Source organism: Colletotrichum gloeosporioides (genome assembly GCF_011800055.1).
Source record: "Colletotrichum gloeosporioides strain Lc1 chromosome Unknown consensus_49, whole genome shotgun sequence".
Classification (NCBI taxonomy): domain Eukaryota; kingdom Fungi; phylum Ascomycota; class Sordariomycetes; order Glomerellales; family Glomerellaceae; genus Colletotrichum; species Colletotrichum gloeosporioides.
Window position 1 is genome coordinate 643,880 of NW_025544694.1, and position 12,848 is coordinate 656,727.

General features: G+C 54.1%; 3 protein-coding genes across 3 annotated transcripts; 1 reads left to right on the top strand and 2 right to left on the bottom strand.

Annotated features, from left to right (window-relative positions):
- Positions 1–8,234: 8,234 nt before the first annotated feature.
- On the bottom strand, positions 8,235–9,048 carry GCG54_00012204 (40S ribosomal protein S16; the record flags this gene model as incomplete). The annotated part of the gene is made up of 3 exons (XM_045412089.1): positions 8,235–8,525; positions 8,786–8,857; positions 8,980–9,048. 3 exons carry the CDS (start codon positions 9,046–9,048, stop codon positions 8,235–8,237), a joined length of 432 nt encoding a protein of 143 aa, XP_045263873.1.
- Positions 9,049–9,552: 504 nt separating this feature from the next.
- GCG54_00012205 (Vacuolar-sorting protein dot2) lies at positions 9,553–10,335 on the top strand (the record flags this gene model as incomplete). The annotated part of the gene is made up of 1 exon (XM_045412090.1): positions 9,553–10,335. The coding sequence occupies one exon, from the start codon at positions 9,553–9,555 to the stop codon at positions 10,333–10,335; it is 783 nt and encodes a 260-aa protein (XP_045263874.1).
- Positions 10,336–10,937: 602 nt separating this feature from the next.
- On the bottom strand, positions 10,938–11,977 carry GCG54_00012206 (uncharacterized protein; the record flags this gene model as incomplete). The annotated part of the gene is made up of 3 exons (XM_045412091.1): positions 10,938–11,363; positions 11,420–11,695; positions 11,795–11,977. 3 exons carry the CDS (start codon positions 11,975–11,977, stop codon positions 10,938–10,940), a joined length of 885 nt encoding a protein of 294 aa, XP_045263875.1.
- Positions 11,978–12,848: the final 871 nt, after the last annotated feature.

The window sequence follows — 12,848 nt, forward strand, 5'->3', positions numbered from 1 at the left end:
GTTTCCCACCCATGGGCCTTTTGCACTTCCACCGCACCCAACGTCCGTAACGCTCCCAATTTGGACGAAACTGGGGACGATTCTCACAGGATGGCAGTCAAGAGGAAAATCTCAAATCCCACACCACACCCATCGTTGCTTGCTATCCGAAGTTACCCTCTGCCTTCCTCCCGCTTGTCCGCCAACGAACCTGCCAGCGGAAAGTCCGAGCTCAAGAGTCCGAGTGTGGCTCCAAGATGGCGCCCTCGCTTCTCGCGTTTGGTGCTCGGGAAAGGGTGTCTCTTTGTTCTCGACCTTCCCCGGCTTCAATTCTCAAACGACTTCCACAACAGAGAGAGCGCGCCACAAGGCGCTTCTTCAACAGCTCAAGCAATTGTGCAAGCCATCGAGTTTAACTGACTCGTGGGGGGAAACGGCATGCCGTCGTCTTTCGCCCCCGTTCTACTCGGTACAGGATCCCAGAGATGATATCGTGTCTGTTCTCCTTGGGAACCGATCCATGCCGTTTCTGAGACGGCACAGCCGTTCATCCAAACGCGGCAACAGCGGAGAGGAGAACAAAGTCACTATGTCAATGCAATAGCACCGAGGAGATATGGCCCCCAGCGTACTGTACACGCGGAGAGGAGCCACACCACGCATGTCGAGCCGCGTCTAGGCCCTCTATCCACTCGGCCTAATTCACACAACCAAGGATAATTAACCCGAAAACTTGTCAATTTCCCCCAGCGTCGCAGGTGGCGCATATCAATGATTCGTGACCTGCTGCATCCGCCTCTCCGTGTACGGTGTGGGTCAGTCCAATTATGAAGAGCTGCCGCGTCTTGTTGTTGGATAGATTGAGTCCGGCGGCGGGAGAGAGGTGGACAGGGGAAGGGGGCCACGGAAGCAACAGCGAAGAGATGGTGTCCGTGGGCAGGGTCCTTTCTCAGTCCCCTACTCCTGTTGCCATCGCGCTCTCCCATGGATGGATGGCCCGCTACCTACTCTTCCCCGCCCCGCTACCTTAGGCCGAAGATCTTTGCTCACTTGGCCGGAGGCTATCCGAGGGCACCCGGTGGCAGTGCGAACGAACGCTGATCACCCTGGAGGGGAACTGCCCTCCTCCGCGCAATTCCCTCTGCTCTCACCTATGGCATCCCCTCCTCATCTGATACGCTCTGCATGCGCTGTCGCATACGATACGACAATTGGCTGGAATAGACTACCTACCACCCGCCATAACTTTGCCTCCCCCGTGACATGGGCGTGTGTCAAAGGGACCTTTGGAATCATTGCCGTTGCGGGAGGGAAGGAAGAAGGCCAGGTGTGGCGGCAACGCACATGCGAAGAGGCGTTCGCGCGCGGACGGGCGTTGAAGCAAGCCTCAATCTTCATCTACTTGACCATTTTTAAAGAATAAAGGGTATACAGGAGGAGAGGATCTTTTGCAACGGAGATCAATGACAAATAACCTCCAACCTCATCTTAGTACTGCCTCTCTTCCGAGTCTCTACGGATATCCGGCCACAAAGGGGAGGCTTTTCTCGCCCTCGTTCGCTGGACTTATCCGGAGTCGACTCCGTAGTCAATGGATCGTAGCAGAAAGGACCCCAACGCTATCATGAACCCCTCCGTCAAGCGGGTTTGGCTTGCTTCGAGGTGTTCTTGTCCGCCGGCGGCATCGTCGTCTCAATTATTCTCCTTCCTTGTCCGTTCTTTTCGGACACGCTGCCAACGCTCGCACACCCGTCGACGGTGTTGTTGCCGGCGCTGATGATTGTCAAACTGGCGCTGGTTGGCGTCTCTGCGTGCCGATGCCCGGGGCTTGTGGCTAATCCTTTTGACCCTTTGCTTGTCCTCCTTTCAAAAACGCGACTTCCTAGCGCCTGCTTGGTGGCGGCCAGAGCAGACGTGTCTAGCGGGGGATTGTAGCGTCTCCTTTTCGTGAGTTTCCTCTTGAAGAGAGCAAGCCATGCTTCCTCAGCGATGAGGGAAGCAAGAGAAACGAGACGGCGGATGGTTTAGTGAGCGCCCCTATTTGGAGACGGCGCCGCGTTTACTTCGCTCTTTCACTCCTTCACCCCCTTTTTCCCCCTTCCCCGCCGCCTACGACGGACACTAGAGGGTAGAGGCGTGTGTGTGGAAGTGTAAGAAAGTCGGAAACTCTGTTTTTGCCATCTTTTTTAGTCTATGGGGTGAGGAAATCACGTACAGCACGTCTCGTGCTGGGCCAAGAGGATGCTCGTAGAGGAAAACACGACGGCGTCATGCGGTAAGACTGGCGGAGAGACAAAAACACACCCACGGCATGGCTATCGTGAATTGGCACAGGATACGGCTAGGCGCGCCATGGGCTTCTCTCCGGGGCGCCAAGGGGGCGTGTATTATCCAAGGCAGAGAGAAAGAAGAGAGAGAGAGGCTGGATGAAGTGTGCGGATGGTACACGACACGAAACGACACGATACACAATAACACACGATACACGCACGACGCGCGTAGGATTCATGCCGCCTCCGTCTGTTCAATCTTCGCGCTCTGGCGTTCAGGTTCGTGTCATCTGGTGTTCTTTCCCTCGAAGGAGGTCGGGAGAGGCGGGAAGAGCGGCGGCCTCTAGACCTGATCACACTTTCTTCCAACATTACCGCATTTGCGCATCACGGACGCGAGAGTCCGAGGGGCGCGGGTGAGAAAATAACAAATGGAGGAGGTGTCACGGGCATTTTTCTGGCGGCGGCGGTACACGTAGCTTGCTGCCTTCCTGCCGTGCCTTAGCCACTGAGTTGTGCCCGGACTAGTGATCCGGGGGCTGTCGTCTTGAGTAGGGTGATCACACTGCTCCAGAAGCAGAAGTTTAGGTGCAGATGCCCGCGGGGCGGGCACCATGTCGGACGGCTGGGGCTGGGCTGGGTGCTCGTGCTGTGCATACGGCGGCCTCGAGAAGAATGTGACGGGTGACCCGGCCCCTTTCGTCCAGTTGTGTGAGGCAGGATCGTCCAGTGCAAGTTGTTGCCGCGACCAGCGCAGAGAGGAGGTGCTTTCTCGGGCCAAAGGTGCTGCTGCTGCTGCTGGATTGCAGGCTGGGGATTGTCGGGTAGCTTGAGCGCAGCGTGCTTGCCGTTGCATATGGATTTTTGAACGCAATTGGCGATGAATTGGTTGGCGCAGCCAGCCCCCGTGAAGTGCAGTCGAGTAACAGCGAGGCAGAACCCCCTTCCAGCCTCCGTACTTGTGATATTGAACTTTGAAGCCAGAGAAACACAAATGCAAAGAGACAGACAGAGATCTCACGTCAAGATCTTGTGGTGGAGGAGGACCCTGATTGACGCCGTCAACGATCCAGGCGAGGGAGTGGCGTTCGACCGTCTTGGTGGTCTATGAAGCCCGCTCGAACCTGGTGTTGGACAGGTTCTTCGTTCAGTGTCCGGTCTTTGGTGCCGTCGCTGAGCTACGGGCGGCGTAGTTTGGGGGCAGATTTGACAGGTTTGACGGGCATCTTGAGGCTTGTGGGTATCGTGGCAGATATTCTACCGAACGCGTCGATGGAGGTGAAATGGGCGCGTAAAGATCGTTCAATCCTAGAAAGTGAATCACGAATATGAAGAAAAGATTCAACTGAGTTGAAGCAATGGATGATTTGGATGATTGTGTGTTCAAGAAGGGGCTCAGGGGTGAGGGACAGGCTGGATCTGAAGGACGCAGGTCGCGTTCGTGAGGCTTTTTGGTGATGTGAGGCCTGCTTGGCGTGTATCGCTACGCTCTGGTTCACGGGGAGACTGGGATTTGGGTTCGCAACAACAAAAAGCAGAACGCCCAATCATTCGTATGTTTCCTTTTGCAAACGTGATAATCGTGATGCGGTCAGGGGCTGGGAAGAGGATGACGATGATAGGCCATGACAGCGAACCCAGTCTTCGCGCGTTTTCAAGATATAGATGCTGCCCCTTTTGAGTGTTATTTCGACCTCATCTGGCTGTTTTCCTGACAGGGAGAAGAAGAGAGAGCGACAAACCGTTTGGTCAGGGGCGCGCGGACGACGATGCCCGTGACTGATTGTCTTCGCAAACACAATGACCTCAGACCATCACTCTGTTCTCTCCTGTCGAATGATTGTTGTGTGTTGTGTCAGGTTCACTTCCCACGATGCCTTCCCGAAGAACAGAGCCTTCGTAGGATCAAGACAAGTCTCGGCGATGATGAGTTGATGTTCCAAGAGATAGTAACATGCGTCGGTCTCGGCTGCTTTGGGCTCTATTGTTAGTTCGTCGATACAACTTGCTCTGGTTTCACGTCTTTCCAGGACGCATGGGAGAGGAGAGGCATCAGAGCGATGTAGCTGGAGTGGAAGATGTAGGGTTCATGACCAAGTCTGGCAGTGTGCGAAGATGTTAGCAGCATCAAGACTACTGGCCAAAATCTTTCGGAAACGAAGGGGATGAATGCTTCATTTCTACGCTGACATTTGGTAAATCTTGTGATGATGTCGAAAACAATGCAAAGAGGACGCGCTCAGTTTAGCATTCAAAATCAGCAAGTGAAACCAATGGATAAGAATCCGACAGTTGAGGAAGGCATTCGATGTCGACCCAAAGAAGTCAGCAGCTGTTGGAAAGCATTTCTTCGATACAACCTGGGTTTTAAAGAAGACTGCTTGGGCGATGATCTACTCAATATGCTGTTGTCAACAGAGTTTTGCTGCTTCACCGTAGACTTGACGAATATTTATCCGTTTGCGAGGGTTCTTGATACTGGGTAAAGGCAAAAGAACAACTCGTGAGTATTTGAGGGATGTTGCGGTCCAAGCATAGCCTGCATGAAGGACTTATGATGCATCCAGAGAAACGGGTTGATGACGATCAGTACTCGCCTCTGATATTCGACATCGAGGCACCATCGCAAGGTCTGCTGTTGATTCGTCGTTCGTCTCTTCACGCTGAGTTTCTCAGCAAGATGGTGCTGTTTGTGGGCTGTCAGTTAACCGGATGACAGTCATAGTTTAGTTCTGGGGATCTTGTTTGGCTCAGCTGTTGCAAGATTGTACTACCGAATACGGAAGAACATGCGTCGGAGGTTGGAAGTCTTTGGAGAGAACTCGTGCTACGAGATCATTAGATTGACTCCAACGTATCTCAAATATTCAGATCTCTGGGTAAGGGAACGCAGCGTTGCGTACATTTTGCCTGCGACTTCACCTCGGAAACACTATCGAGGACTGTCCTAGTGCATGAATGAACATAACATCAACATGTTGCGTAGTTTAAGCAGGCTAATGCTGGTGTCCATCAAATGGACGTGGGGTTGCTGCAAAATGCAATGGCGTCGACGTCTGTGATGTGGTACGAGAGTCATCTTGGGAAATTCCAAAGAGGACTCATCGATTTTGTTGGCCAGCGTCGTGCGAGCGTGCTGCTCACTTTCACCATGATGAAAGGAGTTACCAAGGCCCAAACCTTGCCATCAAGTCCGGGGAAGAAAATCTCCCATAAATTAAGCATGTGAATCAAAAACTCGTGGATGCAGGCAATCATCGTCGTCCACACGTGTCTTGCCGTTGCCAATCATGATGTCAAGGCTGATCTTCCAGGATCTCGGCCAGGCATTGCGTCGACCTTGCTTGTTGCTTTGATATGACTTGCGGTGTATTCCGACCACTAAAAACTCAGACGAAGAAGCCAACGGATACCCAGAACTCCAAAAAGAGGTCGAGAGGAGTGCTAAAAATCGATAGCTGAGACAGCAGAGGGTTGCGTTCTTTGGACGACTACTTACGTACATGATCTTGCTTGCTGAACCCGGCGGTTTCTATGAAATACACTGAAACAATAGTAACAGCTAGAAATACACTAGGAATACCTGCTGTTATTGTGGGAGTAACTTCAGCTTTCCTGGAAACGGTATATGTCCGAGAGCACCTCAGACAATGGAATAAATCTGTGAAAGATGTCACCACAGTCCCGAATCAATCATGAACTTATCCCCAGGACAACTTCGTGAGACCAAGGCATCTAAGACTGGGCACCATCCAATGTTCTTACTAAGTGACCTCAGTTCAGGACTGATGTTTCATTCATCTCATAGACATGGTGCAACGTTCGCCCTCACGAGAAAGAAGTAATTCACCTGCCGAATAGATTCGAGAACGCATCTGCCGGCAGACAGACCAACTCAACATTGAGGCTAGAATCTTATAAATATTCCCAGTAGTGCTGTGAAGCATTCTCAAAAGCAAGTCTTTCAGTTCTCAACCACTCCGAGTCTCTTGGGCTGACGCATCGCATTCCACGAGAAACAATACGTGGTGTTCCAGCCGAAGGGTAGTGTGATACGCAGTGTCCATGAACATTTTTCGGTCCCATTGCTGTTCTTTGTTTGTTGGTGATTCTAGCTTTCATGTGGAATAGTTCTTCAGCTGTCTGCAGAACATACGCATCAAAACAAAATGCTATTGATATTAGTTCTTACTGTGGTCTTCAGAATATAGTGTGTGCTTGTTTTTTGTAACATCTTGGCAACCCACGATTGGCTTTGCCTTCTCTTCTAAATATCATTCAGTACCTTAAATACCATATAGTTAATTCTGTGATATATATTTTCGGCCCTGACGTGTCCATCTTCGGACCATTCATACACCTATCCCACGGTCTTAAAGGTTAGTGCGGTTCTTGCGGGGCTTTCCATATCACGAAGCCCCGCAAGTACTACGCTAACCTTTAACACCGTGGGATAGGTGTACTATTGCTGCGCTTTGCCACCCATGCCCATCCATGTCGTGCAGCTCTGGGAAGCTGTGTGGGAGAGAGTCATTTCGGCCCCACCTTTGGATCTGTGGGCGCATGATAGGGCTCAATCTCACTGCGTCCCACAAGAACATCTGAACAACTCAGTTCGGTCGGTTAGCTCAGTTGGTTAGAGCGTGGTACTAATATCTCATCTGAGATGTTCAGTAATGCCAAGGCCGGGAGTTCAAGCCTCCCACTGATCACACTCTTTTGGCCTCTGTCGTCACCTACCTCTACTTACCTCTACGGTGGTGGCGGGGTAGATTCTTGCGTCCTTTTTTTTTTTTTTAGTTTTTCTTTTTTTCTGATAATTCATTAACATGAACGCATCTTACTGCCAGACGACGTTGTTATGCTCCGTGTCTGCTAAGTCCCTATTCATGCAAGCATCGTCGTGTCAAGGATTTTGTCTAAGGTCTTGTGTGAGGTTGGCGAGAGTGGTGAGGTGGTGAAGTAAAGTGTGAATGGCTGGCATGAGATCGATGGGATCGCTAGACTGGGTTGGTTCTGTCATTCAATGACAGCGCGGGCAAGCGGCAAGACCAAGTGATATGGAGCCTCGGGATGACCTAATTTCCCTGTGTCTGCGTGGCTACATTTTACTCGTATTCGACGACGATGATGACGAGAGGAGCGACGACCACGGTGGTAGGCTAGAGTATATCCAAAGGAAAACCAGCCGCTCCACCATAGGAAAACCAGGCGGTCTCCTCGGAATTTGCCGGGCATAACACGATGATGTTGATTGAAATTACATGCATGAATGAGAGGAAGCTGATTAGATGCTGTCTGGGCGTATGCCTTGGTCTGGATTCAATGGCTGGCGCTGGAGGTGCGTGAGGAACGAAGGCAAGGAGCGAGGCAACGGAACAGCTATCAGGGCGGGGGGACCTTCTCAAACAAGTCGGCAATCACAGGGAAAGCGAGTCCATGGACCTTGAAGGTTGAAAGTCATTCGTTTTTCCCTTGCCCTCTACACCATAACTTTTATGCGGATCGTCGACCTTGAAGGAAAAGAAACACGGCACACGCATAGCTCGAGCCCAAACGCCGTGTCATGAAGTTTCAATGTTTCATTTGCCTGCCTGACCCTTTACAAACCCAAGCCAAGCAGCGATACCGCGAGGCATGCCATTTGCATTTTGCATCGATGAGGGCGGTGGACGAACCCGCACCGAGCATTTCCGGAAACACGTCCCCCATCGAATCTCGTGTGAAAAGGACGCTACCAGATCATTTTTTGATCCACGTTTGACTCCTCCCGGTTTAAAAAGAAGAACGATGTGTCTTTTTTGCTGCGCGGGATAACACCAAAAGCTGACCGGACCGGAAAACCCCCACTCTGCCCAAATTTCCATTTTTCCCCACACACTCACACCTTCCCCAGCTGCCTGCGCGATACCAGGAGAGGTAGATGTCCCATGGTCCGACAGACGAAATGGAGAAAGAGCGACGCCAGCCAGAGAGAGATACCGTTTAACGGTAAGACTTCTGGAATCTGGAGCGGGCACCAACACCACCGAACTTCTTGGGCTCGCACCGGCGGTTGTCGGCGACGAGGAGGGTACGGTCGAACTGGACAAGAGCCTGCTTCAGCATGTTCTTGGAGTGCTCGTCGACGAACTTCTGGTAGTAGGCGACGACAGACTTGGCAATGGCCTGACGGATGGCGTAGATCTGGGAAGTGTGACCACCACCGGTGACGCGGACGCGGATGTCGATGTTGGCGAACTTGTCGAGGCCGAGGACGAGGAGGGGCTCGTAGACCTGTGGGTGAGTACGTTAGTATGTTTGTCGTTGCGAAATTTCGATGCATGTCCTTTTGCGGTCCCTCGGTCTTTGCATTTCCCAATCCTCTTGCTGGTTGTGAAGAGCAAGGCGCCGCGATGCTTCTCTTCCTCTCCCATTGAAGTATTCCGTCATCCTAGCGCCTTGCTCTTCGCCTCCGAGTTCCGCTACACGTGGTGGTTTCCTCCTCTTGTCGACCGGTTCTGCATTGGGACTGTTTCGCGCGGATTTGTTCGTACCTTGAAGCGGAGGATCTCAGGCTGGACAAGCGAGAGAGGCTTGCCGTTGACCTTGACGAGGCCCTTGCCAGCCTAAAGCAACATCAAAGTCAGTCTTCCAAAGTTCGATATCGAATTTTCGTTCACCACCCCAGTCGCTCTGGGACGGCCTCTTTCGTTCGGCAGGGGGAGGCAGAAAAATTTCGGGATCGCACCTTGCACTGGGCAACCGCAGTGGCGGTCTTCTTCTTGCCGAAGCACTGGACGCTCTGGGTGGACGACATGGTTGCTGCGGGATGGAGGGGGACTGTGAGGAAATTCGCAGCGGTAATCGTGAGCGCGTACTTTGGTGATATCGAAACGGACAAGATTTGGGATTTTTCGCGAGGGCTGTTGTGCGTGTGCCCTCCATGGGGCGCTAGACGAAAGAGGGTTTAGCGCCTCCGGAGTTGAGCCGGCGGACCTCTTCACGTGATCTATGCCGTCTGGGCTGCGTGGACCCGGAGAGCCATCCGGGCTTGCCTTATGTCATCACCCGCGACATCGAAGCGGGAGACCCGCCGAGTCGGAACTGCTGTTGACGTCGGCGCCAACGAAGACCGACATGGCGGAGCGTCCACCAAGATATCCGCCCCTCTATTAACCTCCCTCTCTGCCCCTCTTCCCCCCAAAAAGACAGGCAACAGAAAGCTAGCTCACCAACCAAGACCCCCCTTTTCCCGCTCCCATCCTCCACATCCAAACTCCTCCCGCCGTCCTCCTCACTAAACCACCGACCGACCGAAAGCATGTCACGAAAAGGCATCGGCATCGCGGCCTTTGACCGGTCCCGCCTGACCTCGGCGCAGTACGCCTCTCATGGCTCGAACCTGCGCAGCAGCAACGCCCAGGCCCTCGAGACGCAGCTCTCCGTCTTCCGCTCCCTCCTCCAGCAGTTCGCGCAGACCCACGCCAAAGACATCCGCTCCGACCCCTCCTTCCGCGCGCAGTTCGCGCGCATGTGTTCCGCCATCGGCGTCGACCCCCTCGCGTCGTCGTCTTCCTCGGGCAGCGGGGGCGGCTCGTCGTCGATATGGGCGCAGCTGCTGGGCCGGTCGGTTAACGACTTCTACTTTGAGCTCGCGGTGCGGGTCGTCGAGGTGTGCGGCGCAACACGGGACGAGAACGGCGGTCTGATTGGGGTTCGTGAGGTGCGGGAGCGCATCATGACGGGCCGGATGGAGGGCGCGAGCGAGGTTACGGAGGACGATGTGCTGAGGGCCGTCGGCACGCTGAAGCCGCTGGGCAGCTCGTTCAGCGTCATCAAGGTCGGAAGCAAGGACTACATTCGGAGCATACCCAAGGAGCTCAACACGGACCAGAGTGCCGTGCTGGAGGCTGTTCAGGTGCTGGGGTACGTGAGCATCTCCATGCTGATGGTCAACTTGAAGTGGCCGAAGGCGCGGGCGCAGACGGCGTTGGAGGACCTGTTGGGCGAGGGCATGTTGTGGGTTGACAAGCAATGTCCGGAATGGGAGTACTGGAGTCCCGGGTTCATGGTGGACACCGGAGAGGCCACGGCCGGGGATTGAGAGCCGCGTGCGGAGACATCACGAGCCACATATCCACTTCTCCGTTCGACAGACCGGCGGAATCACGTCACACCGACGATTGACCAGTCCAAAATTCGGACAAGGGGGCACATCGCGTCCATGACTAGGTCTACACCGGGCTGGTTGTTCAGAGACATAAAAGTCCTCCAGTTGTTGCCGAAATCATGAGAGTGCATGCTACACAAGAGCACCTAATAGTGCCAGGTAGAACGTTAGCATACGGCCATGACGAAGATATAAAAGATATCAAGCCAGGCCAGCCTAGAACGCAGTTCACTCGATAGTTAGTCACAATAGACGCCGATGCAGCAAGTCGAACCATAAAACCAAGCGCATTGAACCTATCTACCGACACACAGGACATATAACATGACGCAACGTACGAAGCAAGCAAATTGTACAAAGATACTCAGCGGCCGCTTGCAGCGTTTCCAAGCCGCCAGCCTCTTGCTCGCGTATCATTCACACTGCCCCCCGCCCCTCAACTCCAGAATTCCGCCCCAAGGACTGAACTCGTTTTCGTATTAGATGTTACTAGATCTCATCAAGGGGGCGTAATCTTGCCGTCATCAAAGTCTCCTTTAGTAAGGAGGGTTGGGGCCACCCATGGGGCCGGGGTGAGGGCCTCCGTGAGGCCCTCCGTGGGGTCCGTGAGGTCCGCCGTGAGGAGGGGGGTAGTCCTCCGGGCGACCTCCCATCGACGGGGAGCGACCGTCGGAGCGGCCGTCACCGAAGTGCTTCTTGCGGAGAGCCGCGAGGCGCTTCTTCTTGGTGGTGGTGTTGATGTAGGTGCCGATGATGAAGGCAACCAGGTTGAAGAAGGGAACCCAGAGTTGATCCGGGAGGAACTTCTGGGCAAAGGCCAGGCACAGAGGAGAAGTAATCCAGCTGACCTTCATGACCTTCCAGAAGCCGACCTTCACAGTGGCGCGGACCTGGTGGTACGTCTTGGCGCCAGCAATCAGAGCCATGGCAACCAGGTAGACGGAGTTCTGAATGGGCGCAATCTACGGAAAGTCAGCCATCTCCTCTATCGCGATATATCAGCAATCACACCACGTACAATCAAGTTGCTGACAATGATCTGCAGGACCTTGGCGCGCAAGCTGGTGCGGCCGGCAAAGGTCTTCTGCAGGGCCCAGATGAGGAAGTGGCCGAGAGGCGCGCTGACGATAGCGCCGTAGGCGGCCATCTTGGGCACGCGCGAAGTGAAGTAGTTGCCATGCTTGTTGCGGTCCTTGGCGAGGAAGGACGCGAGCAGCTCCTGGGCGCCAGCTAGGGTTCCAGCCGTGAGCATCTTGGTTCGCAGCGGGTTCTCCTCGAGCTGCTTGATGTAGGCCTGGTTGTAACCGCGTCAGTGGTGTATTCTCGTGGGATTTGGCCGCGTCTTGGCGGCGATTTCGCGGGCATGACGGAATCGAGGGAGTGTAAGACGAACCGCGAGGTAGCCTTTGGAGCCTGCATTCTTCTTGCCTCCGGTGATGGCAGTGCCGATGGCCTCAGAGATGGGATGCTTTCCGCTGGTGCCGGGCAGAGGCTTCTCGGGGTGGAAGGTGTCTTGGACCTTGTCGACGGCCTTTTGCAGCGTCTCTTTCGTCTCCTTCTCGAACTTGACGGACATTTTGGGCTATGCGTCGGGGGGTATCGCTATCGAAATGGGAAACGCGGGGAAGACAAAACTGCGGTGAGGGATGAGCATTAGCTGAGAGGGTCTTCTCGATTGTGTTCGCGATGGATTTTCCGGGGGGGTGTTCGTCAATTGATTTGCGGCTCCAGCTTCCAGACCCCGGGGGCCAATGGTTTGTTTACCGCGTCGCTCAGCCGACCGACAAGGAGTGGGCAGTAAATTGCGCGGCGACAGCTTGGAGGACTCGGAAAACCGCAATTGCAACTTGACGATGGTCGGAAAAGTGCGCGACGAAAAATTAGGGCAACGTACTGAGTGTTTCTTGCAAGATGACAAGAAGGTGGGAGTCTGGCCGTCTCGGAGGGGAGGTTGGGCGGCAGCAGCAGCAGTAAGAGGCGGGTGGGTTGTTGATGTGTGGTAGAGTGGTCGAGGAGGTTGACACAATTGGGGCCCTCTGGGCTCCCCTTTGGTGCGTGCGGATCGGATCCTAGGTACGACACGGGAAACTAGAACCAGGCAAGCTGTGTGGGCTAGGAACTGGGTGACTGGTTGAATGTGAACCGGCTGGGGGGAGGGGGGCGAGGGACGCTGGACACTGGACTGGGCAACATGGGAAGAGAGGGACGGGACTGGGAGGAGATTGATTGCTTGCCTGAGATGGGGGTGGTGCCTCGACCTGGACTCTTCTCTTCCTGGACCTGCTGGACCTGGAGCTCGCTGCTGCGAGAAGCTCATTCGTCTTCGAGCGCTAGTCGACCGGGATGTTGCATGATGGGGCAGAGCTGGACGGAGCTGCAGGGGTGTGTCAACTGAGAGCTATGATTGGCTGCACTTAGCCAATGGCCCGAGGTCTGTTTTCACTTCC